Here is a 25,474-nt window from a genome sequence, read left to right on the forward strand (position 1 = left end):
AAAAGTCATCTAAAATGTTTGAGCCTCGGTCTCCTTACCAATTAAGGCTAATAATATTCCTGCCTTTCTTTATAGCTTTGCTGTCAGGAACAATAAGGAGATATTTTGGGTGAAAATACCTGGTTGATTATAAAGCATTTCTCGAATAAGGAGGTGTTATTGTTTATTACGTATCATAGAATCTTAGAATTATGTATTCTATTTGTTTTATAAAATTCATGTCTTTCACAGCCATTTCACCAAGGCATAAAAAAATTGCAAGTGTTAATATCATCAGACAATGTGAAAATGCTCAAGAAACAGAACTGATCGGGGCACCTGGCTGGCTCAGTCGGTTAAGCATGCGACTCTTAATTTTGGCTCAGGTCATGATCTCACAGGTTCGCGGGTTCAAGCCCTGTGTTGGGCTCTGCGTTGATGGCGCAGAGCCTTCTTGGGATTCTCTCTCTCCCTCTCTCTGCCCCTCTCCCACTCACATGCACATGCTCTTTCTCTTAAAGTGAGATTAAACATTTTAAAAATCTCAAAAAAGAAAGGAATGGAACTGACCACTTCCCACCCGTCGGAATGGCTAATAACCTAAAAACAGAGAATAACAAGTATTCAGGTATTGGTGAGGAGGTGGGGAAACTGGACCCCTCGTGTATTGCTGCTGGCAAGAGAAAATCGGCGCGGCTGCTATGGAAAATGGGATGACGGTTCCTCACACAATTAAACATAGAATTACCGTGTGACGGTAATTCTCCACACCCAGCTGCCTACCCAAAAGAATGGAAAGCCAGGTCTCAAGCAGGCATCTGTGCACCCGTATTTCACAGCAGCATTATTCACAACAGCTAACGGTGGAAGCAACTCAAGGACCCAGCCATGGATGAACGGATACACAAACTGAGGCATACATACGGTGGACTACTATGCAAAGTGAAATAAGCCAGTGTCACAAAAAGACAATTCCTGTGTGATTCTACTTATATTTGGTACCCAGAGTCGTCCTATTCATCGAAACAGAAAGTAGAATGGGGGTTGCCAGGGGCTGGGGGGCGGGAAGAGGGAATGAGGTGTTTGTTTCATAGGTATAGAGTTTCAGTTCTGCAAGATGAAGGGAGTTTTAGAGATCGGCTGCAAAACAATGCGAATGTACTCAATGCCACTGAACACTTAAAAATGGTCTGGGCGGGGGGCGCCTGGGTGGCTCAGTCGGTTGGGCGGCCGACTTCGGCTCAGGTCATGATCTCGCGGTCCGTGAGTTCGAGCCCCGCGTCGGGCTCTGTGCTGACAGCTCAGAGCCTGGAGCCTGTTTCAGATTCTGTGTCTCCCTCTCTCTGACCCTCCCCCGTTCATGCTCTGTCTCTCTGTCTCAAAAATAAAATAAACGTTAAAAAAAAAAATTAAAAAAAAAAATGGTCTGGGCGGGAGGCGCCTGGGTGGCTCAGTTGCTTAAGCGTCCGACTCTTGATACTGGCTCAGATCAGGGTCTCGCAGTCGTGAGATAGAGCCCAAGTCAGGCTCTGTGCTCACAGATCATGGAGCCTGCTTGGGATTTTCTGTCTCCCTCTCTCTGCTGCTCCCCCACTCGCTCTCGCTCGCTCTCTCTCTCAAATAAATAAACATTGAAGAAAAAAAATAACAAAAATAAAAACTAAAAATAAATACATTTTTCCAGAAATAGTACTGAGGACTGTAATTAAATTGCATATAGTTTTGCATTAATGCTAGATTTCCTGCATTAATTGTATTGTTGTTATGGAAGACAGTAGAGTGGCCCGGTTTTGAGGAAGTGTGTGCTGATATATTTAGGTGTGAAGGCTCCTGATGACTGCATACCTCAAATGCTCTAACCACAAAAATGTTATATGTGTGTGTCAGCGTTGATATATCGAGACAAAGGGATAGAATAATTGTCACGGAATATTTTGGGGACAAAATGTTAACAAGTGGTGAAACTAACAAAAAAAATTGTCTTCCTCCCTTAAAAAAAAAGCTTCATCAATTAGCTTTTAAAACTCCTTTTTTAAAGTTTATTTATTCTGTGAGAGAGAGAGAGAGAGAGAGAGAGAGAGAGAGAGAAAGACAGCGGGAGCAGGGGAGGGACAGAGAGAAAGAGAAACAGAGAATCCTAAGCCTCAGAGGCCAATGCAGGGCTCAAACTCACGTACCATGAGATCATGAGCTGAAACCAAGAGTCAGACACTTCACCAACTGAGCCACCCAGGCGCCCCACCAATTAGCTTTTAGAAAAACAATAAACATTTTAACAAATCAGGAGGGGGGGGTGGTAGGTGGATAGTGGTTAGCATGAAAATCAAATTGCAAAATTGAACATATGCTATGATTATAATTATGCAAAAATTATGTATACATGTAGACAAGTCCTGAAAGGGAAAACAGTCTTACACGGGGAGATAGAAATGATTATAGGTAAAGTTACACTTTCCTTGTGATTTCTGCTTATTTCCGTTTCTTCTGCAAATGGAAAAGTAGAAAAGCATTTACCTTTGCCCCTGGGGTGTTTCTTTCGGCCGTGCTTGCTGTTGCAGATATCCTGGATGTTCTGAACCACACTGGGGCTCAGCCCGTGCTCCCTCATGATGGCCAGCACCCTCCTATCCATCAGGTTATGGGACCTGAGGCAGTTGGCATAACCGCAAATCCCTCGGGTAAAGTGCTCGCAGATGTGGAGTCTTTCGCATGATGGATGCTGGTCACAAATAACTTTTCGACCCTCTCCCTTATAATTTTTGCATATCTGCAGAGAGAGAAACAAGAGCCTGAGACGGTAACACCTTGCCTCATCTGCCACACATTCATGAAGAAAAGCCTAAGTATGCAAAAATGTTGGAAGCAAGCAGGCATACAACAAAGGAGAAAATGCATGCGTCTTCCACAATCTATGATGAGTTGTATTCTACTGATGATTTATTTGGGGTAGAAGAGGCCTGCAAACTAATGAAAAGAAACATGAATTTAATAACCTTTTTGAAGAATCAAAATAAGATGGCCGGCCATAGGTAGGACCAAACAGGACCCAAAGGGAGCCCTCCGTCACAAAGGAACCCCAAAGAGGAAGGCTATCAAGTCTTACCTGCAGTTAAAAAGACACGTGGATCTGGGGCACCTAGGGGGTTCAGCTGGTTAAGCGTCCGACTCTTGATTTCGGGTCAGGTCATGATCTCAACTGTCCATGACTCTGAGCCCCATGTCGGGCTCTGCGCTGGCAGCTCAGAGCTTGCTTGGGATTCTCTCTCTCCCTCTCTCTCTCTGCCCCTCCCCCACTCACGTACACGCTCGCTCTCTTCCTCTCTCTCTCTCTCTCTCTCTCTCAAAAGAAATAAATTAAAAAATCAAAAAGACACGTGAGTCTTACAACTGTTGTCTCTACTAGGTAGAATGTGGCAAAGTTCCTCAAAAGGGCAAGTAAAGAAGGTAATTTTTATATTTCTTTTTTTTTTTTTCTTTTGAGAGTTAGACAGAAATGAGCTGGGGAAAGACAGAGAGGGGGGGAGACACAGATTCTGAAGCAGGCTCCAGGCTCTGAGCTGCCAGCACAGAGCCCCACATGGGGCTTGAATTTGTGAACCAGCAAGATGGCGACCTGGGCCAAAGTTGGGCGCTCAACCGACTGAGCCACCCAGGTGCCCCTATATTTCTATGTAAGTAGAAATATCTGCACATCTAGCTCTGCAGACATGTAGTTCCTACTGAAAAGAGGGCATAAGTGCTTCTTACTGAAATACTATCATGGGGGCCAGACCATATGATGCAGGACTGCAAGACACAGATTTAAAAGTCCGCAGCCCTACAACCGGCTAAGTGATCTCACCTGAATTACTTACTCCCCAGCCTGTTTCCTTTGCTGTGAAGGAGGAAAATACTTGCTCTGTCCACCTAACCCAAGATGTTGAGCAGATTAAATAATCAAATATGCAAATGTGCCGTGCAAAATATAAAATGGGCTACAGATGTTTGAATCATTACATAAAGAACCCTAAAGATGAAAACATTTATCAATGGTTCCAAGAGACTGAGCAAACCACCTCATTGGTTGACTGATTTATCTGGGCACAGGGACATGAGATTCAGACTCTAGCCAACAATTTAAGTACACAGACAACTTCGGAGACCTGATTCAAACAGGTATCACTGCTATAGAGCCTATGATCCAGATTCCAGACTCTACACCATCTGTGCTCCAGGTGTGGTCCCTGGATGGGCAGCATTAATTCCACCTGGAAACTTACATGCAAATCCTCAGACACTTCCCCATATCTTCGGTCAGAGTCACCGGAGGTGGGGCCAGCACTCTGGCTTAACAAACCCTCCAGGCAATTCCGACGCTCACTAAAGCTTGAGAACCAGTGTCCTTGAGGCTTGGGCAGAAAAACAATCAGCAACTTCACAAATGCCACTTTGGCTAACAATCCTATGACGGTCCTAACGAGTAAGTTAAGAATGCTCCTGCCTTTATTAGGCCAGAACAAATGACAACATGTCTTCCTTTCATAAGTACATTGTAATTTTACAAGCTTATATATCAGGAAGTCAGGTTTGCCGGATGCTTTCATGTTCTCACAGGTCAAGGCAAAGTGACAAAGTGTGAATATTTTAAGGTTTTTAGGACAGGAGTGTGTCTTGTCCATTGCTGCCTCCAAGATTTAACTCAGTGCCTATCACTTGCAGGCGCGCCTAAATGTTAGCAAAACAGCAAATGAAGCAAGACCCAGGAGGATTAAATGCCTTGTCCGAGATCACACAAGTAGTTGGTGGCAGTCAGGACTTTGAGAGACATGGAAGGACCATTGTTGACCAACTATTCCTTGCACTAGCTGAACTCTAGCTGATTCCTTCCTGCTGGACCCCTATGACAATATTCCACCCTACTCACCCACACTAGAACACTCCGGTAGGGACTCTCTTGCCCAACATTTTCGAATACACACTCATGCTACCAAGGCTCTCATCGATTTTCCACTACAGGACCCAGCCCCTCAGACATCTAGTCCAGGAAACAGGGCAGTCTCTCCGTCTGCAATCTCAGCCCTGACGAATGGCAAATGGCAATTAACTTCGTTAGCCGTGAGCCTCCCAGCCCACTAATCATGGGTACTAAATTCTTAAAAGGGAAAGGTGTCCGTGCCTCCTTCTCTGGACTGTGTGATAAACGATGACAAGAGCATTCTTCTAGGAGGACTTTCATAGTGCTTTTGTCAATGGGCTCTTCTGGGATCTCTCAGCAACCGCACCTTCTAGTAGGTTCTTAATTGTTGGCCTCCTCCCTAGAGAATGGAAGAGGTGCCACTGCCCTTATTCTCCAAGGACTTGATATAAAAAGTCCTTGGTGACTTTGGGAGAACTGAAGCAGAGATCAGATCTACTGAGTGACCTTCCCAAACTCCCAACTTTAACACGAGACTAAGGGTGAACCATGAGTCAATGCTCTTCTCAAGCATCCTAACAAGCCTTCATTCATTGTTCCATCACATGAAAGGAAAAGGGAGGGATGCCTCTGTTCATCAATGGGACCTTTAATGAGGTTGGTGTATAAGGTACATTCCCCATGCTGGTAGCCTTGGGGGGCTGGGCTGACACGTAGGCCAAAGACCATAGACATCTCAAGACAAGATCTCTAAACCTTGGGCTCCTGGAAACGGAGAGAGAGACAAATCCAAGTATCCAGGTGAAAGAATGCATGTGGCAGGGAGAGAAAATGGGGAATATTTTCCTCCCCTCATCCCGCTCCCCAAACATTTTTATAGAGTGCTTTGCATTCCTATCTTTCTTGAGCTCAGTGGTCAACTCAAAATCACCCCTCTTGTCATAAGCTTTTTCTTCCCTTAGGGAAACACATGAACTTAGAATCCAAAAATGCTTAACCTTCATGGGGCACCTGGGTGGCTCAGTCGTTAAGTGCCTGACTTGGACTCAGGTCATGATGTCAGAGTTTGTGAGTTCGAGCCCCGTGTAGGGTTCTATGCTGACAGCTCAGAGCCTGGAGCCTGCTTCGGATTCTGTGTCTCCCTCTCTCTCTCTTCCCCTCCCCTGCACTCGTATTCTCTCTCTCTCAAAAATAAATAAACATTTAAAAAAAAAGTTTAACACCTTCCAAAGGACCCTAATAGCTATCTTGTCTTATATAAAAGCACATCTGCATTCCAATCTTGCTTATCTTATCTCCGCCCCTTCCATCCACTCTACATGGGTCCTTTCATTATTGTTCTGTGCTTCTCTTCCAGCGTGAGGGTAACATCTCTGCTCGAGGACTCTTCTCAGGCCAGGTACCATTCTTTAAACACCATCCTCCGATTCAAGTCAATATTCCTACATGGATGAGACTGCCATTAACTATCTGCCATTGTCCCTCTCTTTCTTCTGGTAACAGAAGCTTCCAAGTTTTAGATGCACACATGGTTACCTATCCAGAAACTACATTTCCCGGCCTTCCTTTCAGCTAAGTGTGACCATGTGATAAGCTCTGGCCAATAAGATGGGAGCAGATGTGCTGTATACAATGTCCAGGTCACGTCTTCTAAAAAGGAAACTGCCTTCCACTTATTTCCTCTTCACATCCCTGCTGGTAGGAAAATGGTGACAATAAGAACAGCCTCACTGTACCTGGAGATGGAAGCCACGTGTTGAAAGAAAAGAGAGGTTTACCTACTGGCCTGAGTCCCTGAATGACATCGTGGAATCCAGCTGCCCGACCCCTCCACTGGCTACCTGCCTACCTACATCTAGGCAAGACGAAAAATCAGCAAACTTTTTCTGTAAAGGACCGGATGGGAAATGTTTTAGGCTTTGCAAGCCATTTGGTCTCTCTTCCAACTACTCAGCTTACTATTGCGTTAAGAAAGCAGGAATGGACAATATGCAAATGAATGAGTGTGGCTATTTCCAATAAAACTTTATTTATAAAACCAGGTAGCAGGCCATATTTGCCCCATGGGCCATAGTTTGATAACCTTGGATCTAGACTATCAAGTGAGAGAGAAATAAAATTACATTTTATTTGTAGGGCGCCTGGGTGGCTCGTTCTGTTGAGTGTCCTACATTTGATTTTGGCTCAGGTCATGATCTCACAGTTCTTGCATTCGAGTCCTGCATCAGGCTCTGTGCTGACAGCTCGGAACCTGCTTGGGATTCTCTCTCTCCCTTTCTCTCTGCCCCTCCCCTGCTCTCTCTCTAAATAAATAAGTTTCAAAAATTCTATTTTATCTGGATCAGTACATTTTGAGGTCTCTGGTACAAAAGTGCTGCCTGTACCCTCAACCAATATACCCTGTCATCTTCCAAAACCTCAATTCAAAGCCCGCCTCCTTCCAGGAAGCTATCTAGATGTAAAGCGTCAACTATTCTTACTACCGCATCTTCAGATCACTTCACATAGGAAGGAAATTTCTGGAATCTTTGGGTCACTCAGCAATAGCCGCCTGTTGACTGCCATCTGTAGAGCCTGGTGGGAACTTTGAGTCATTGTGTTTCAACACTGCCAATATTCTCTCTGCTGCTGAAACGAAGGAATCATAACTCACCTCCGGCATAAAAAAGGGGTCACTTTGGACGAGGAGCACTGCTAATTCCTCTTTGTTCAGTCCAGAGAGCTCATGATTTTTCAGGACCTTGAAGTTCTCTTCCGAGAGAACCTCGTGAGAATATTTGCACAGATTCCTGAAAGAAAACGATAATTGTTAGTGTCGCCCCTTCACAGAAGTTAAGAAAAACAGATCATTCAGGGAACTTTCAGTTATCAATGTCCACACCCCTTGGTTACTAATCCTGCCTAAAGAATACACTTTAAAAATATAAATGGATGGGGCACCTGGGTGGCTCCATCAGTTAAGCTTCAGACTCTTGATTTCGTCTCTCTCTGCCTCTCTCTCCCAAAAATAAATAAATAAACTTTTAAAAAAAGTCAACAGGAAAAAAGGTTCCATTTCTCAAATATTTTAATGGTACACAATTATTCATCGCTTTACTTCTCATGTCTTATATACCGATGCATACCTTTATGATTTGTGTGACTGCAAAGTAATGGAAGAAGCTCTTAGCTGTAGGTGTCAAACGACTCTACGGAAGAAGAGGCAGAAATCCCCTTCACTCTAAGGCACTGATGATCTACGTCCACACCGCCCAAGAGAACACATTCATGATGATGGAACTGTTCTAGAACCTGAGCTTTCCAAATACGGCCACTGAGAACTTGAAACATAGCTAGTGAGACTCAGGAACTAAATTTTCTATTTTACTTTATTTTAATTAATTTAAATTTGAATAGCCACATGTGACTAGTGCCTACCATGTGGATGGCAGAGACTGAAGTTGCCAGTGTTAGAAGTGCAGCGGGAGAATCAGCGTCACCATCGCCTGGGAGCCTGTCAGAAATTCAGAATTTCTGGCCCCGCCCCAGTTATAATGAATCAAAATCTGCCTTTCAACAGCATCCCCAAACGACTTAATGACATTAAAGCCCAAGAAGCACTGATCTAGAGCATTGAAAAACCCTGACAGCAATGTTGTTTTCATTAGACAAACATAATTTGACAGTTATCAAGTGTCCACATAACAAACTCATTCCACTTTTAACTTAAATACACTACCAGTAACTGTTGCCAAAGCCCTCAGATTTATGGTATTGATAGTTACTAATATGACGGGAGGTTAATATTTTCTAGTTGGCACAACCATTATCAAATTGTCAGGCGGTTAGGTAATGGCCAGGTTTTCACTATAAAAACAGCTACCTGGCTACAATTACCTTTGTACAAATAACCTTCCATCTTCTACGTTATTTTCCTGGGATTTACTCCTTTGGGAGTATTGCCTCAAAAGACACAGTAATTTTCTTGGCAGCTTGTGTTTCCTTTTGATCTACTGCTCTCCAGGAAACCTACCAGCAACCTGTGGCTTTGTCTATTTCCCTGCAAGCACATTAACAAGGAGTTTTATCACTTTTGCTACTTCAGTAGGCATGAAATAGACTTAGGCTTTTAATTTGCACTTTATTAACAAGGCTGAATATTCCCAAATGTTGTCTTGATGCTTTTATTTCCTTACTTACTCCTTCCTTTCCTTCCTCCCTGTCTGTTCATCTCCTTTAACTGTTTACCTAGTGGAGAATGGTTACTGACCTACAGATTTATAATGGATCATTGTATTTTTAAAAATTAATCTTTATCAGCCTTGTTTATTTCAAATAGCTTTGCATTTTTTCCCTTTTTACCAAGAACTTTAAGGTGGTTGTTGCTGAATTGTTTTATGATCAGACCCTTCCAACCTGCCTTTCACAATTTTAATACTTGACTCTTGATTTTAGCTCAGGTCATAAGCTCATGGTTTGTGGGCTCAAGCCCCATATTGGGCTCCTCACTTAGCAAGGAATGTGCTCGGGATTCTCTCTCTCCCTCTCTGTCTGCCCTTACCCTGCTCTCTCTGCCTGTCAAAAATAAATAAACTTAAAAAAAAAAAAATCTTAAAGAATAAAAGTCCGGGGTGAGTAGAGCATGCGACTCTTAATCTCAGGGTTGTGAGTATGAATGAGCCCCACATTGGGTGTAGAGATTACTTTAAAAAGTCACTTATTCAAATGCTGCTGTCGGTGTGTAAGGCATTTCTGAAACTCTCTCGAACTGCCTTCAGATCTAGCTATGGAATCTCCTAAAAAAAAAAAAAAAAATCACAGAAATCACGGAATCAACGACTTGCATTTGCTACCATCTGAGCTCTTAAAACCCAACCAGCCCTCCCACGCACTTTGCTTCTTCGAGAAGTCCGGCGCAGCTCGTCAGTCTCTGGTGACAGTCTCTATCCTAGCCATTTTCTCAGGCAGGCCCTTCTAGGTCTCTGGCGCCTCTTGATAAAGCTGACATCGGCTCTCTCAGCTTGTTTGGGGGCTCTATGGTTTCAGATAACTTCTCCCAGCCCTCAGCACCTGGGCTAAGGCCAGCCTAAGCCCTCAGCAACTGGAATGAGACTTCACCTTATCACTCCTCCCACCCCCATGGGAGGGGGGGAATCTGAACAGAATCTGTGGCTGGGAGGGCCCAGCCTCCAGCCCAGGCCGAAAGCCCCTCCATTACCAGATGAATGTGAGACTCATTAAGTATAAGGCTTCTCATTCTACAGGCCATTCTCATTAACGACCCTCTCGTGGGAGGGAGCTGAAAATGACCTCGGTTGAAACAAACACCCCACAGCTAGAAGGTTCCGCTGGTCTGTCTCAGAGATACCTGACAACTGTTACTTGAAAGGAATTTAGAATCTTCACTTTCCTCTCAGCTCCAACCCAGATATCCTGCACACCGTGCCAAGACTATGTCCCCCTTTGTATGGCTAAATAAGCGTCATGGTAGAGGACAGAGCTCCGAGAGGCAGCCTTGGTCTAACCTGTCCTAGCTGAGGAGGAGTGGGGCACTTCCAAGGTCCCCAAAGTCAACAGTTCCTCTAAATAACTCAAGACCACCAGGCAGCCCAATGGGTCTGCCTGAAACCCAGAGTCAGTAGGCTTTTCCGAGCTCACCCACGACACTCCCGCCTGAAGAAAGAGCCCCAGCTGCCCGGGCCGGGTCCTGGCTGGGGCCTGAATGAAGGCTCAGTTTCACTCCTCATTTCTCTCTACCCTCAGGCAAACTGCTCATTCCTCCAGACTCATGACACTCACCTGCCACCCAGCTTCAGTCTGCAACATCTACGTCCAGCCTCTCTGACCTGCAGGCTCCTCCATGGGAGGCCCTACTCCATTTCCCCACATTCCCTGGATGTCTCCCAACTCCTCAGGGGCTTTCTCTTTGCCCTAATTTCAGCCTGTTGGGTCAGCCTCGGGGGTGGGGCGGTTCAAGCTCACCTGTTTGGGAGTTAAGCCCAAGAGTACAAAACCCAAGGTGTATTGCACGTTTACTGAGGGACGGCAACCATGCCTCTGTTATTTAATATAGTCACCGCAATAATCCTATGATGTAGTGGTTTACTTTTTACTTTGGGAGACTGAGGCTGGATAAAATGGGAAATCAAAGGTAACTCCAAAAAAGGAACCCCAATCTAAAAAAACAAACAAACAAAAAAAAAACCTAATCTGGTAAAAACAAAAACAGATTGAAACTTTTACAAACCCAAAAGGGGAAAAAAAAAAAAAGAAAGGAAAGGAAAGGAAAGGAAAGGAAAGGAAAGGAAAGGAAAGGAAAGGAAAGGAAAGGAAAGGAAAGGAAAGGAAAGGAAAGGAAAGTCATTCTGGCTTATTTAAACCGCTATTCCCCACTATTAAATGGAAAATCAATCAAGAGTGGAGTAGAAGGAGAGAGAATGCACAGAAATCACATTAAGGACATCGCATGTAGCAAGGACACAAGAAACGATAGAAACTATTTCTTACAACTTGCATTGAGGAGACAATTTCAGCCGAACCGGTTGCAGTTAGAGCCGGATGGAGGTCATGTTTTAGGTTTCAGGTGGCAGAACCTTCCTTCCCACTTTGTGCTGACCACTCTGCCCCAGCTCCAGGGCCGTAATGTTGACCAGGAGGCTTAAGTGGGGAAAAAGAGTGAAAATCTGCCATGGCTTCCTCGGGTTCTCTAAGCCAGTGGTTCTCAAAGTGAGGTCCCTCGACCAGCGTCACTGGAAGGTTGTCAGAAATGCAAATTCTCAGGTCCCATCCCAGACCTACTGGTTGAGTCTCAAACTCTTAGCGCTGGTCAGAGTCATCTAGAAGGTTTGTTAGAGGGGGAGCCTGGGTGGCTCAGTCGGTTAAGCGTCAGACTTCAGCTCAGGTCATGATCTCGTGGTTCGCAAGTTCAAGCCCCACGTCGGGCTCTGTACTGACAGCTGGGAGCTTTGGAGCCTACTTCAGATTCTCTGTCTCCTTCTCTCTCTGCCCCTCCCTCGCTTACATTCCCTCTCTCTTTCTCAAAAATAAGTAAGTAAACATTAAAAAAAAATTTTTAGAAGGTTTGTTAGAACACAGGTTGCTGGGCCCCACCCCGAGGTTGTGCTCCGTAGGTCTGCGCATGTCTAACAAGTGCCCAGGTACTAAAGCCGCTTGCTGCTGCTGGCTGGCTGGGGACACTTGCCAGTAGAGGCTCCAGCTACCTTCTACAAAGGACAGGGGGGCCTGCAGAAGGCGGGGGCACGGCCACAGAGAGTCCCCACCTCCCAGCACAGAGACGAGCTCTCCCGCAAACCATTATGAAGTGCTCAGAGGGAAAGCAAGTGTTGGCACAATTCTGCCTGTACTTGGAGCAGATAAACTTCAAACAGCGTGAGTTGGGGTGGGAGATGATAACTTTTTATAAAAAGGGCAAAGATGGCCTTGAAAGAGGCAGAATGGTCTCCGCTTCAGGGATCTCGGGCCAAAGCCTACAAACAAATGACCTTTTTTCACTCTTCCCTTCCAGCCGCAGAACAAAATGTTATTTTAACCCTGGCAATAAATCCTCCCCCGCACCTCAGATGAGGTCTGGGCGGCGGAGTGCCTCTCATCCCTGGCTACGCACAATCATCAACCAGGGAGTGTTCAGAAATACCTAAGCCAAACCCTCAGAGCCTGATTTAATTTGACAGGGGGTGGCAGGTGATGGTACTGTGCAGTGGCAACTGAGAATTGTTAGTTGGACTAGTCAGATCAGAATCTAAGGGAGGTTCCTGAATTAGACAGTCACCTCCAAGCTCTGACGCTTAGCGAGCTGGTAAATACAGAGCCGGCCCTGGACTCAACAACCAAATCAACGGGAAAAACATACCAACCTAAGGGAGAGTCTTGTTTTTTGACAGTGATGTGTCTCCAAATACCCCTTCCCTTCTCCCACTAGCCCCCTCAGCTCCCCAACACCTTGTGGGGAGGGGCTGATAAAAAACAAAGATATAGTTGATTTGCACAGAAAACAGGAAATAGCTCATCGTGATGTAAACCAGGTGAAAAAGGAACCAGGATGTGTGAAAGATAAAATCTAGAGAACGCTGATTTAAGAAGAAAATGTCACCCACCCATAAAAGCCATAATGAAGTATTATTTCAAAGCCATGAGACTCCTGTTCGCTCTGTTTGTACAGCTGATGTTCAAGGTTAAGTTGCCATGTGACTAGAGGTAGGGATGGCTCAGTGAATCTGGAAGCCCAAGTAAGATGGCGGGGGAGAATCAGAGCAGACGAATAGAAAGCGCAGGAACAGGATAAGGGACGGTGTGGGGGAAGAGAAAGCATGGAACTGAAGACAAGAACCGGCTTTAACCACAACTGTACTACCCGGAACACACAAGGTGCAAAGAAGAGGTCAACTGACTGCTGCCACAGGGTGAGCTCAAGGGGTACCAGCTGCAGGCCTCGGCCTGGGGACAGGAATGCACCTGGTTGGCTGCAAGACTCTGGGCAGCGGAGGGTGATAGGAGGATGGGGGCCCACAGAGGATGGGAGGGGTTGGGGAGGGTGCTGAGGATCTGGGTGTAGTCTACTGTACCAAGGGTGAGGCACCCCCAAATCGTCTCTCTGTTATTGCAGACAATGCCCCAGACTCCAGCACCCTTAGTACCGCCTATTAGAATCACCTAGTGACTTCTAATAAATGCCAGTGCCCAAGCCATACTCCATACCAATTAAATCAGGATGTGCAGGGGTAGGAGCAGGGCATCTGTATTTTTTTTTTTTTTTTTGAGACAGAGGGCGCAAGTGAGCGAGGGGCAGAGAGAGAGAAAGGGAGGGAGAGAAGGAGGGGGAGGGGGAGGGAGAGAGAGAGAGAGAGAGAGAGAGAGAGAGAGAGAGAGAGGCAGGGCTCACCTGAAGTGGGACACGAGCTCACGGAACAGTGAGATCATGACCTGAGCCGAAGTCAGATGCTTCACGACTCAGCCACCCAGGCGCCCTGGGCATCAGTATTTTTTTTAAAGATTCCTCAAGTGATTCCAATGTACTGCAAAGGTTGGACCCATCACCCTAAGTCCACATCAGGGCTGAGAAAAAGCATAGGAAGGGTAAAGCGTTGAGAGGTGGTGGTGGTGTCACCACAATGTTCACAATTAGAGAAAGTGACCCACAAGACTCCTCTCCTCACACATACCCCTTCTCCTTCTTCCCCTGCCATACTTCCCAACATAAATCCCTTTGGAAATTAAGAGGAATGTTAAACTAGAGGGAAAAAGTAATAAACTATTTAACGGTGGTTTGAGGGTTCCTTTCGCGAGAGAGGAAGGGGCAGAAGCCTCTAGAATAGCCTACTCTTTGCCACACAAAGCATGTGCTCCATAAATATATGCTGATGGAGGGGGCAAGAATGCCCCAGGCTTCCTGTAGGTCTTGTGGTTCTATCACAGAAAAGTAACAGATAGGTCGCCCTAACCCCGGAGAAAAGCAATACTTTTTTCAACTTGTGTTCAGCCTGCGCTAAAGAATCCATCTCATTTCTCTTTTATGCCCTCAAATGCCGAAGCCACATGAAACCTCGTTTTTGCAATCTACCAGGAAGCAGATCGGTGCTGTTTCTGAAAGTGTGGTTCACGGACCCCTGCAAAACAATCTGTAGGATGATGGGGAAAATGCAGATCCCCGGGCCCAGCCCACCCCTCTGAACCAGAATGTCTGATGTGTGACAGGGAAATCTGCATTTTCGTAAGCCCTCCCCAAGTGATTCAGATATATATCAAAGTCTGAGAAGTACTGCTCCAGAGCTGGGTACCTACTATCCACCAGGGGCTACCCAAGGCTGATAAACTCAGGGTACAGGAAAAAAATGTTACAACTCTTTACATGTATTTCTTACCTAAAAAAGTAAAAAAAAATATTGCCTGGGCTATAAGATGTGGAGGAGTAGGGGAAGATGGACCGGTTAACTCAGAAGGTGCACAAGATAGCCTTAGGCCTAATAGAAATTTTCTACACCTTGATCGTGGCGAGGGTTACATGGGGATATATCCGTTTATCAAGACTGCACCCTGGATACTTTTTTTTTAATGTTTTTATTTATTTTGGGGAGAGAGAGACAGAGCATGAGCAGGGGAGGGACAGAGAGAGACAGAGAGAGACAGAGAGAGAGATTGGGAGACACAGAATCCGAAGCAGGTTCCAGGCTCCAAGCTGTCAGCACAGAGCCCAACGCGGGGTTCGTGAAACTCAAACTCACCAACCGTGAGATCATGACCTGAGCCGGAAGTCGGACGCTCAACCGACTGAGCCACCCGGGCGCCGCGCAACCTGGATACTTTAAATGGGTGCATTTTACTGTATGTGAATCACACCTCAATAAAGTTGATTTTAAAGTTCTTTTAAAAGATAAAAAAGTGAGGGGCACATGGGTGGCTCGGCCGGTTAAGTGTCCGATTCTTGATTTCCGCTCAGGTCATGATCTCCTATTTTGTGAGATCAAGCCTCGCACCGGACTCCGTGCTGACAGGGCGGGGCCTCTTGGGATTCTCTCTCTCACTCTCTCTGCCCCGCCCACCCCCCGCCCAAAAATATTTTTTTAAAAAGATAAAAAAGTGAGTAAATATTTAATATACAAACTACGAAGTTACACGTTAGTTATGTGATTTTTTAAGTAAATATATTTATAATAGGAGTCCATGCTCAAAATGTTCTCTATTGACAGGAGTCAGGAATCAAAATGTTTGGAAATTACTCCCCTAGGTGACTTGTTACCTGATGCTCATAGTTGGTCTGAAATGGATGAAAATCTTTCTGAAGTGTGGCAGAGCCCAAAAGACAGTGAAACGGGTCTCCATTCTCTCCTCGAAACCTGAGTCCAGCTCCTCTGTTCCCGCTTGTTTGAAATGATTTCTCCCTGGGCCTGAAATCCTAGGTCCTTCTGGATTCCTTCACTCCTTTTCCACCCCCACCCTGGAGCCTTGCCAATTGCAGAGTAGCCTTTAGGTAGAGATCAGAGATACCCATTTGGAGGTAAATATGGTCAGGACCAGTAAGCAAATGAGAACCCTTTTATGGGAGGAAAACAAATCTGTATTTAGTTTCACCATTTAATGCTGCTATCTCTATACTATGTAAAAAGTAGAAAATCTATTGTTATCAGATGCTTCTCTGTCACTTATTCAACATTTTACCAAGATTCATAGGGCCGCCTATAATGTCGTTATGTTTCTTAGCTGAATTTCTGCAGAAAGCTGCAGAAATCGAAAGTCAGATTCGGCCAAATGAAAATAAACATGAAACAAATGTGAAAAGAGGATGCAAATTCCCAAATGATTCCTACGGGCCCCACACCCCTCTGGGCCCTGATGTCACAGAAAACAGCAGTCTCTATGGCCATCAGCCTAACCGCGAGACTCCACGGACTGAGGACAACTGGTAACAGAAGGAACTTCCAGAAAGACTCCTCGGTAAATACGCCACACATATGACAGGTAACATGCAAAAGTAAAAGGCAAACCTTTGAAACAAACATTGTGCTAAGTGAAAGAAGCCAGACACAGTGGGACAAATACCGTAGGATTCCATTTGTAAGAAATATCCAGAACAGGCAAATCCACAGAGACAGATTAGAGGTTGCCGGGGGCCGGGGAGAGGGGAAGACAGGGTGACTACAGATGGGTATAGGGTTCCTGTTTGGGGTGAGGAAAATGTTCTGGAACTAGATAGCCGTAATGGGTGTACAACATCATGAATGTACTTATTGCCATTGAACTGTACGCTTTTTTTCCCCCAGTTTGAAGGTCATTCTTTTTTTTTATTTTAATTCCAGCATAGTTAATACACAGCGTTATATTCGTTTCAGGTGGATGTTATAGTGGTTCAGCGATTCTAACATTACTCAGTGCTCATCAAGGTAAGTGTGAACTGTAACACTTGAAAATGGTAAAAAAAAAATAAATAAAGACCATTACAAGCAAAAATTAAGACCAATAAAATGCAAAAGAAAAATGAAAGATGGAAATAAGAAGCAACTGCTAAGAATTAGGCGCCAAGGAAGGGAAACATAAATTTGAGCATTAGGTCTTAGAGCGGCTGGAGACCCAGAAATATGTAATGAGTTAAAACCACGATGAGGTAAGTTTTCACATTACTTGTATTGGCACAAATTTTAAAAGGCTGACGATGTCTCCTCCAGCCAGGCTTGCAGGTTTTTGAAGGCCATAGCTTGCTGCCGCCTCCTTTGCCTGGCAAAGCAATAAAAGCTATTGTACCTCTTTATCTGTTCCCCGCCCCGCAAAAAAAGGCTGATGATTGTCAAACGGCGAGGATATGAAGCAAGGGAACGCTCATGTTCTCCCAGTGGTAGTAAAACCTTGTATACACACTCGGAAGACAAGTTGGTACCATCTCATAGAACTAAAGATAAACGTGGAAGTTCTACTACTAGACATCTAGGGAACTCTTGGTACACACGGAGAGACATCCCATAAAATTCAACGCATCAGGGTCTGTAACAGCAAAAAATCAAAGACAATCTATATTTTGATAATAAGAAAACATTGACATATAAAGTACACACATTTCCTACAAAAGAAAGCTCTGCATTTGAAAGAACTAAAGCAGGGGACTCGGGGCAAAATGGAGGTCCATGCAGCAAGTGCCCAAATGTTGAAAAGTAAACAATCAAGCTCCGAAGTGGTTCAATAAAATACGTTCCGTCTTCCTGTCTCAATAACATACTTTCATAATGAGCTGGAAAGCCAAGTTCAAACGGAGAATTCTCAGACTCCACCAAGTTCTCTGGTGGATATAGAAGGATATGGAAGAATGGATATAGAAGGGATATATAGGATATAGATAGAATAGGATAGAGGAGGATGAAGACAATCGGCCCTGGCTTGCGACTCTGGCCTACCACTTCTCTCTTCTCACCCCCAGCTGTGTCCCACACTGCTGGAGCCATCATACGGAGGCAACAGACATGCCAGCCGCATGTAGGAAGACCTGGGGAAGAAGCCATCCAGGCTGTGGCTGTGGGTTCGGGAATTCCAGGGTCCCAGAAACCCAGAGCATGGTCTAGAATGCAAGTGGGGACTAGAGGTTCTAGATGGCCTCATGGACTCCTCAAAGAGTGAGCAGGGACACAACTAAAAGAGGGCCAGAACTAGGGTTGTAAAGCAGAGGCCCCAGGGCAGAAGTCCATCTTGTCCAGGTCTCCAGACGGTACAGAAACATAAACAGGGCTCTGCACATTAGGGGTGAGTCTCAGAATCATCATGTTGTGCACACAAAATAAGCCAAACACAAATAACTGTATGATCTCTTATACGTAGAATCTAAAAAGTCACACCCACACAAGGTCAAATGGTGGTTGCCAGGGACTGGAGTGGGGAGTGGGGTTGGTAAGGGGATCCCGGTCAAAGGATACAAATTTTCAGTTATAAGATGAACAAATTCTGGAGCTCTAAGGGACACCATGGTGCCTGTAGATAACAAGAATGTATTCTCAAAATTTGCTAAGAAAGTTGATCAGAAGTGTTTTCATCATTAAAAAAAAAAAGAGGGAAAATTGATGAGGAGATAGATAGCTTAATTAGCTTGACTGAGGGGAATTATTTCATAATGTATACATATATCAAAGTATCACATGGCGGGGTGCCTAGCTAGCTCAGACTCGATCTTGGGGTCAGGAGTTCAAGCCTCACTTGGGTTTACAAATTACTTAAAAAAAAACAAAAACAAAAACAAAATACCACATTGTAATACCTTAAATATAAACAATGTTTATTAGTCCATGCTACCTCCATAAAGCTGAGGAGGAAAAAAGAACAGTTTATTTATCTCTAGTTATCACGTATAAGATGGGGGAGATGATCAAGAAAGAGAATTCGGGGGGAGGGATAACAGCAGTATTGTATTTCTGAAGTCGATTCATGGGTACACAGGTAACTCATTGTATGCTTTATATATTTTCATAAGACTCAAATACCACATAATAAAAACTTCAGAGAGAAAATTACTTTAAAAGTAAACAACTTATGCCCTTTTAATTGGCATAAATGTAAAAAGTCTGATAATACGAAGTGCCAGCTGGCCATAAGATGGGGACACTGGGACTCTCAAACATGAAAATATTTGTCAGAATCTAGAAAAGTTGAAACTGCAACCATTCAACACTCAACACAGCAATTCCACTTCGTAATGACCCACTCTGGAAAAGCACCAGAGACATGTATATTCTTGACAGCATGGTTTGTTACAGCAAAAAAAAAAATTGGAAATATCCCAGATGCCCATTATTGGAGCAGTAGGCACTGAACTGTGCTATAAATCATATGAAATACTATACAGCTGTTAAAATGAATAAATTGGATCCTTATGTATCAACATGAATAGATCCCCAAAAAAGTAACACAGAGTAAAAATTCTAAATACATAAAACATGGGGCGCTGGGCTAACTCAGTCAACCTATCTTGGAGTTGTAAGTTCGAGTCCCATGTTGGGTATAGAGATTACTTAAAAATAAAATCTTTAGGGGCACCTGGGTAGCTCAGTTGGTTAAGTGTCTGACTTCAGCTCAGGTCATGATCTCATGGCCCGTGAGTTGGAGCCCCCATCAGGCTTTGTGCTGACAGCCCAGAGCCTGGAGCCTGCTTCAAATTCTTGTGTCTCCCTCTCTCTCTGCCCCTCCCCCGCTCACGCTCTGTCTCTCTCCTACAAAAATAAACATTAAAAAAATTTAATAAATAAAATAAAATCTTAAAAAAAATACAAAACAACACTACATTTTGTGTGTGTGTGTGTGTGTGTGTGTGTGTATGTATGTACACACACACATACACACACACACACACACACACACACACAAATGTATGCGGGAGGAAGTTATAAAAGCATGGGGGGGCAGAACACACACCATAATCCTAACTGATGTTGCTTCTGAAGACTGGAGGGAATGAGACTAGGAAATAGAAAGTAGTTTTAGGCTTGTTATGGTTTTTATTTTCCTTTAAAAGATAAGCAAAAATGAAAAAACGTAAATATTTATTCTGAGAGATGAGTTGTAATCTTATTATATAGTACTTTCTTTTATAGAACTTTTGTTATATTACATATTGAGAGTATATACATACTCTGATGCTCGTCACATTATTCTTTGCAATTTGGGCGGTTTTTTTTCAATTTATTAAATAGTCAATTAAACCTCTTCCCATCTACCCACCCCACCCAAAGTTACAATTAACCAAACGGGAAAGGCATACAAACAGGAAAGAGCCCAGAGGAAACACCCACATTGGCAAAAAACCACAAAGCTAGTTGAAAACGCTCAGGCAGCCTGCTTTACACAGTTAAACAGTCTTGCTTGAAAAACAAAAAACAAAAAAACTTGAATTAATGAAAGGTCGTACTTCATACAGCTACTTCACAACACAAGTGGCTAGTTAAGAAACCGTGCAGTGATCTGGATTCCACAGTAACTGCCAGCTACCTGCTATGCGACCTTCGGTAAATTTCTGAAGAGGTCTGGGCCTGAGTTTCTTTATATTAAGATGGGATTTATAACACCTATCTCGAGAGCTATAGTAAAGACTCTCTTGGATACCATCTCCAAAGTGCTTATCATAATGCTTGATAGCTATTTGTTCAATGAATGGTAGTTATTGTTTGCGACAGACCTGGGATTAGAGCTCCATGTGTGGGCATGTATTTCAGTAAAGCAAAATAGAAATATCTAAACTGATGCACCAAAACAAATAAACACCCAACAGTGAAGCAAGCCCTTGTTGACTAACATGTACTGCTAAAAGCAATATAAGAGAAAGACTAGAACTGCAAGATAGATAGGAGAAATCCTATCCATGAATATAAAAGAATTTTTACATAAGGAAATATAAAGGAAATTTACTAAGTCCAGCCAAATGCAAACTGCCCTCAGGGAGAGAAAGGTAATGGTTAAGTTCAATATGAGTATCAATTGGTCAATAGATCCCATTAACCTGTAATCCACAAGGAAAATCCTTTAGACTTCCACATGTCAAGTTTTAGATGATTTTATTAATTTTCTAAGAAGGGGGAATAGTTTTAAAACATACTTGGGGAGGGGCGCCTGGGTGGCTCAGTCGGTTAAGCGTCCGACTTCAGCTCAGGTCACGATCTCACGGTCCGTGAGTTCCAGCCCCGAGTCGGGCTCTGGGCTGATGGCTCGGAGCCTGGAGCCTGCTTCCGATTCTGTGTCTCCCTCTCTCTCTGCCCCTCCCCCGTTCATGCTCTGTCTCTCTCTGTCTCAAAAATAAATAAAAAAACGTTAAAAAAAAAAATTTTTTTTAATATATTAAAAAAAACATACTTGGGGAAAAAACATATTTTCGAGGTTTTGAGTCAAAAAAAAAAAAATACTCCCAAGAGCCCTATTATGAAGACACAATGCACTTTAATGGATTAAAAATTTGTAATTCTCCTATTCAAAAGTGATGAAAAAGGAAATAAAAAATACAACTAGACCAATAAATAAACTAGACCAATACTTTACCAATAAAGTAAAAATTCATCACTTCACTAGTAAGTTTAAACTTATGGTTTAAAATGGTTTTGATGTTTCAAACCATACACACACACACACACACACCCCACACAAATACCAGAATAATATTCATAAAACAAAAATCTAAAGTTCCTTAAAAAAAAAACACTAAAGTTTTTAAACATATTGTGTGTAAGAAATTGAAAGTTTCTATGGGGCGCCTGGGTGGCTCAGTCGGTTAAGGTTAAGCGTCCGACTTCAGCTCAGGTGACGATCTCACGGTCCATGAGTTCGAGCCCCGCGACGGGCTCTGTGCTGACCGCTCAGAGCCTGGAGCCTGTTTCAGATTCTGTGTCTCCCTCTCTCTCTGACCCTCCCCCGTTCACGCTCTGTCTCACTCTGTCTCAAAAATAAACAAACGTTAAAAAAAAATTGAAAGTTTCTAAACATACTGGATATGCAACATTTTTAAACAATTATGGATTATGTCTTTATAGGTTTTTTCCTGAAGATTCAAGTCCTATTATAAGATAATCAGGGAAATTTGAATGCCAACTGGATATTAGAGTATATTAAAATTGTAACTGTAAAAAATTATAATTGTTTACTGAGCTTATGTGAATAAAATAGAGTCCTTATCCTTTAGAGATACTAAAGAATTTACAAAACACATAACATGTTGGAGCCGGGGACAGGGATGGAGAGGGGGAAATAAATGAAATAAGATTGGCCATATTGTGAAGACTGCTGAATTGAAATGATGGGCACATGGCAGTTCACTATTCTCTTTTCTCTAGTATATTTTGAAAATATCCAGAGTAATCAATTAAAAGAGAAATACGTATTTAAAACTAAAAGCCAATGCTAATTGAAGAATTTTTAGTAACAGAACAGGAAAGAACCAAAAATAAGTAAAATAAAATAAAAAGGTAACGAGGCCTTACAACTGCGTGTTATTCAGTAGAGTGCTAGAACATTCTATCCCTTTCTATCTTCTACCCTCCACCCTCCTTTCCTCCTCCCAGATTTCCTGGGTTACTGTGACTTAGGAGGACTCCCTCTACACTCATTTATGATGTACCTCCAACTTAAAAACATACTTTCAAATTGGTGTCTCACAACATATTCAATAATTTTTTTTTTAATAACGGAGCACATTCAGCACTTTTTAAAATTGTTTACCATTTTGTCCCAAACAAACTTTAAAAGAAAAAAAACTATCTCATTGACCTCATCCATTTAAAACACCTGTATTTTGTATGCTTTTACAACACATATATTGGGGGTTAGTAGTCTAAAATTTTTTCCTAAAAATCACAAGATCAAAAGATTGATGGCCACCATTTTGCACACCAAGACATCCCTTAAAAGTTTTTAAGAAGGAGCCAAGGGTGAAAAGTACTACTACATCAAGAAAAATTGAGCATAAGTGCACAGGGAGACAAAACACCGGGAGAAAGACTATGGTCGGAGACAATCGTTCACTAATTGAACAGAGGGTCAACAAGAAGTGGGATGGGACGGAACTGGGCAGGAAGGGGACCAAGAGAAAGGCTTGGTGATTAAGGTATTGAGAAAGGTGAAGAGGGAGTTCTTTCCCGGAGGAAAGAAGAGGAGAGTGACTGATTGGCAGCATATTCAGGTACAGATGAGAGGAAGAACCCAGATGAAGCAGGAAGGCAGGGTCAGCCCGTGTACAAATGGGAGCCATCTTTGGATATGTGACAGCAGAACCCTAGGGAGTGAGCTCTCTTAGGGAGACACTGGGAAGACAGGTCAAAAGGCTTAACCCAAATTCGGGGCACACTAGATTTAGGAGGCCAAAAAAACGAACAAGGGGAAACCCAGAAGCAGCTGCCTGAGGGAAAAGCCGCACTATTTCAAAGTGGTCCCAAGAATGGGCGGTCACCAGTTTGGGCCATCAGGAAGACGTTGGGGCAGGAGCACTGGGAGAGGACACTGCAACATCGAGGAACCTTGAGGAGGCCCTTTCAGGGCAGGCGGTGCGTACTAGGTTCGGAGATCAGAAAAGTGATAATGAGGGGCGCGGAGGCGGCAAGGAATGAACGCCCAAGCGAAAGGGCCAGCTCGCTGCGGTGGAGACGGATCCCGCTGCGGAGGGTGCAACACGCCTAGGGAGGAAGACAGCGCCGAGGGAAAGACTCAAGATTCCAGACAGTGGGGGCGTTTTCCTTCGTTCTCAAACCTGCCTCCAAAAGTTCTAGACCCAGGCTCGCCCCAAAATACTGTATCCCCGCAGTCTTCCCCGGAGCGATATCGGGTTGGCCAAATTCCAGAAAAGATCTGGAGGCGCTGGACGGAGGAGAACCTCCACCAGCAGAAGCACGGGCGGGGCAGGGGCTCTCCCAGGGGAGCAGAGAGGCGGGACGCCGGAGGCAGACGCGGTCGGGTACGACGCCCGCGCCCGTCGCGGAGCAGCGGGCCCCCGACGGTGCTCCCAGACCCGGGCCTGGGGAAGCCGCCCCTTCTCCGTGCACTCACCTCTCCGACTGCGAATAGCGGCACCGGCCCAGCAGGTTGAGTTTGCAGAGGTGCAGGTCTTCGCACGGTCTCTGGCAGTACTTGCGACGGCAGACCCGGGCTCGGGTGGTGGCCACCACGAAGCCGGTGACCCTGGCCCTGTCGCCGGTCTCCAGCAACACGAATCGGTCGGGCCCAGCCGCCTCCAGCACTTCGCGGAGCTGCGCCTCGGTGAGCGCGATCTTTTCGAGCAGCGCGTCCAGGGCCATGCGGCCCCCGTGGGCGCACAGGATTTTGGTGATGAAGCAGCACACCTCCGGGTCCGCCATGGCGCGCTGCGCTGGCCGGCCGCGGCGCGGGACGCTGCTCCGGGGAGAATCGAAACTTATAGGAGCCCCGGGGGCGGGGGCGGGAGCGGGCGGTGCTGCGCTGGGCGCGCCCGGGACCAGCGAGCGCGCGCTCCTCGCCGCCGTTAGCTGAGCCCAGCGGTTTCGTTTTCCCGCTCGGCCCTGGGTCGGGAGGCCGGAACTCCCCGACCCGATCCCGGTGCCGGACTGAAAGTGAACCGCGACGGCAGCCGAAGGGAAAGAAAGCGAACGGCGCGTGCGGGTCTGCCGGCGACTTCCGCAACCGCCGGACCCCTTCGCTGGGTTCTTGGCTCCGCCAGGGTGACGTTCCCCAGCTGGGCACAGCGAGGCTTCTTCCGAAAGAATTGAAACTAAAAATGATCTGGGGCCCCGGTGGAGTTTTTTATAAGCCAGCCCGAGTGGCGAATGACGCGAGTCTTAGGAGCCCCCTGGAGGAGTTCTCTGTTCTCCACCCCACCCATTCCGGGAAAAGAACCGACCTTAGCGAGCGCTCGCCCGAAGCTGGGTGCCCGGCCTTCGCTCTTGGTGAATCTTCTCAACAACTCCAAGGATTAGATGCTATTATCCTAATTCTGTACTTCAGGAAGTAAGTAACTTGAGTAGACACAACCATTAAGCTGGAACCTGGATGTACCCGAGGTTCTCCAGATCTGGCCCCACGCCCCAGATCGTGGTCCACCTGGCCAGGACCGATGTGCACTTTCTCCCTCAACACCATGCCCTCTTAAAGAACAGCGATTATTGCTCTCGCTCTTTTTCGTCTTCGCAAGAGCTTTTTGAAGAACCCTCTCCCCCTTCTTGCCACTGTTTTGCCTGCCTGTGATCGGTAACTGGGGTGTCCCAGGTACCACTTAATTCTCAAGGGCAAGTGGTCACAGAGAGGCATGCTTAGACATATCCCGAAATTTCAGATGGGTTCCTCTCTTTGTGCGTTTGGACAAGGCCTTATCCCTTGTGGAGACCCTCTTGGACCCCCAGAGTCGGTATAAAGATTGTCTTAAAGTGAAAACATTCGGGCTACAGAAGATGCAGAAGGAATTTTTGCCTGAAATTCTCAATCTCAAAGCAGAGCCTCCTTCAGATACAGCTGCCATTAACCCCCTTCCAAGGGAGCTTCCTGCTAATTCAGCCGCCCAAGGAAGACAGACTGCCCATCCATTAGCATCAGAAAGCCCAATAGAACCTTCCTAATTCTCCCATTGAAGCTCTAAATAAACTCTTTTGTTAAATTGAGATAGATAAACTTCAGCTATTCCAGGACTTTTCCATT

The 25,474-nt window shown here is 44.9% G+C and overlaps 1 protein-coding gene across 2 annotated transcripts in view; it reads right to left on the bottom strand.

Annotated features, from left to right (window-relative positions):
• Nucleotides 1-24,855, bottom strand: part of ZC3HAV1 (zinc finger CCCH-type containing, antiviral 1) — a 61,848-nt gene extending 36,993 nt beyond the window's left edge. The window contains exons 1-3 of one of the 2 annotated variants that reach the window (XM_019452902.2): nt 23,858-24,853; nt 7,527-7,662; nt 2,494-2,746 (exon numbers count right to left, since the gene is read on the bottom strand). In XM_019452902.2, the coding sequence (XP_019308447.2) occupies nt 2,494-2,746; nt 7,527-7,662; nt 23,858-24,165 (697 nt within the window). In that variant the 5' untranslated portion in view covers nt 24,166-24,853. Of the gene's footprint in view, nt 1-2,493; nt 2,747-7,526; nt 7,663-23,857 lie in introns of both variants that reach the window. The other variant, XM_053896673.1, reaches the window with a different exon arrangement.
• Nucleotides 24,856-25,474: the final 619 nt, after the last annotated feature.

This window comes from Panthera pardus, unplaced genomic scaffold (assembly GCF_024362965.1).
Source record: "Panthera pardus isolate Hobbes unplaced genomic scaffold, ASM2436296v1 HiC_scaffold_8, whole genome shotgun sequence".
NCBI lineage: Eukaryota > Metazoa > Chordata > Mammalia > Carnivora > Felidae > Panthera > Panthera pardus.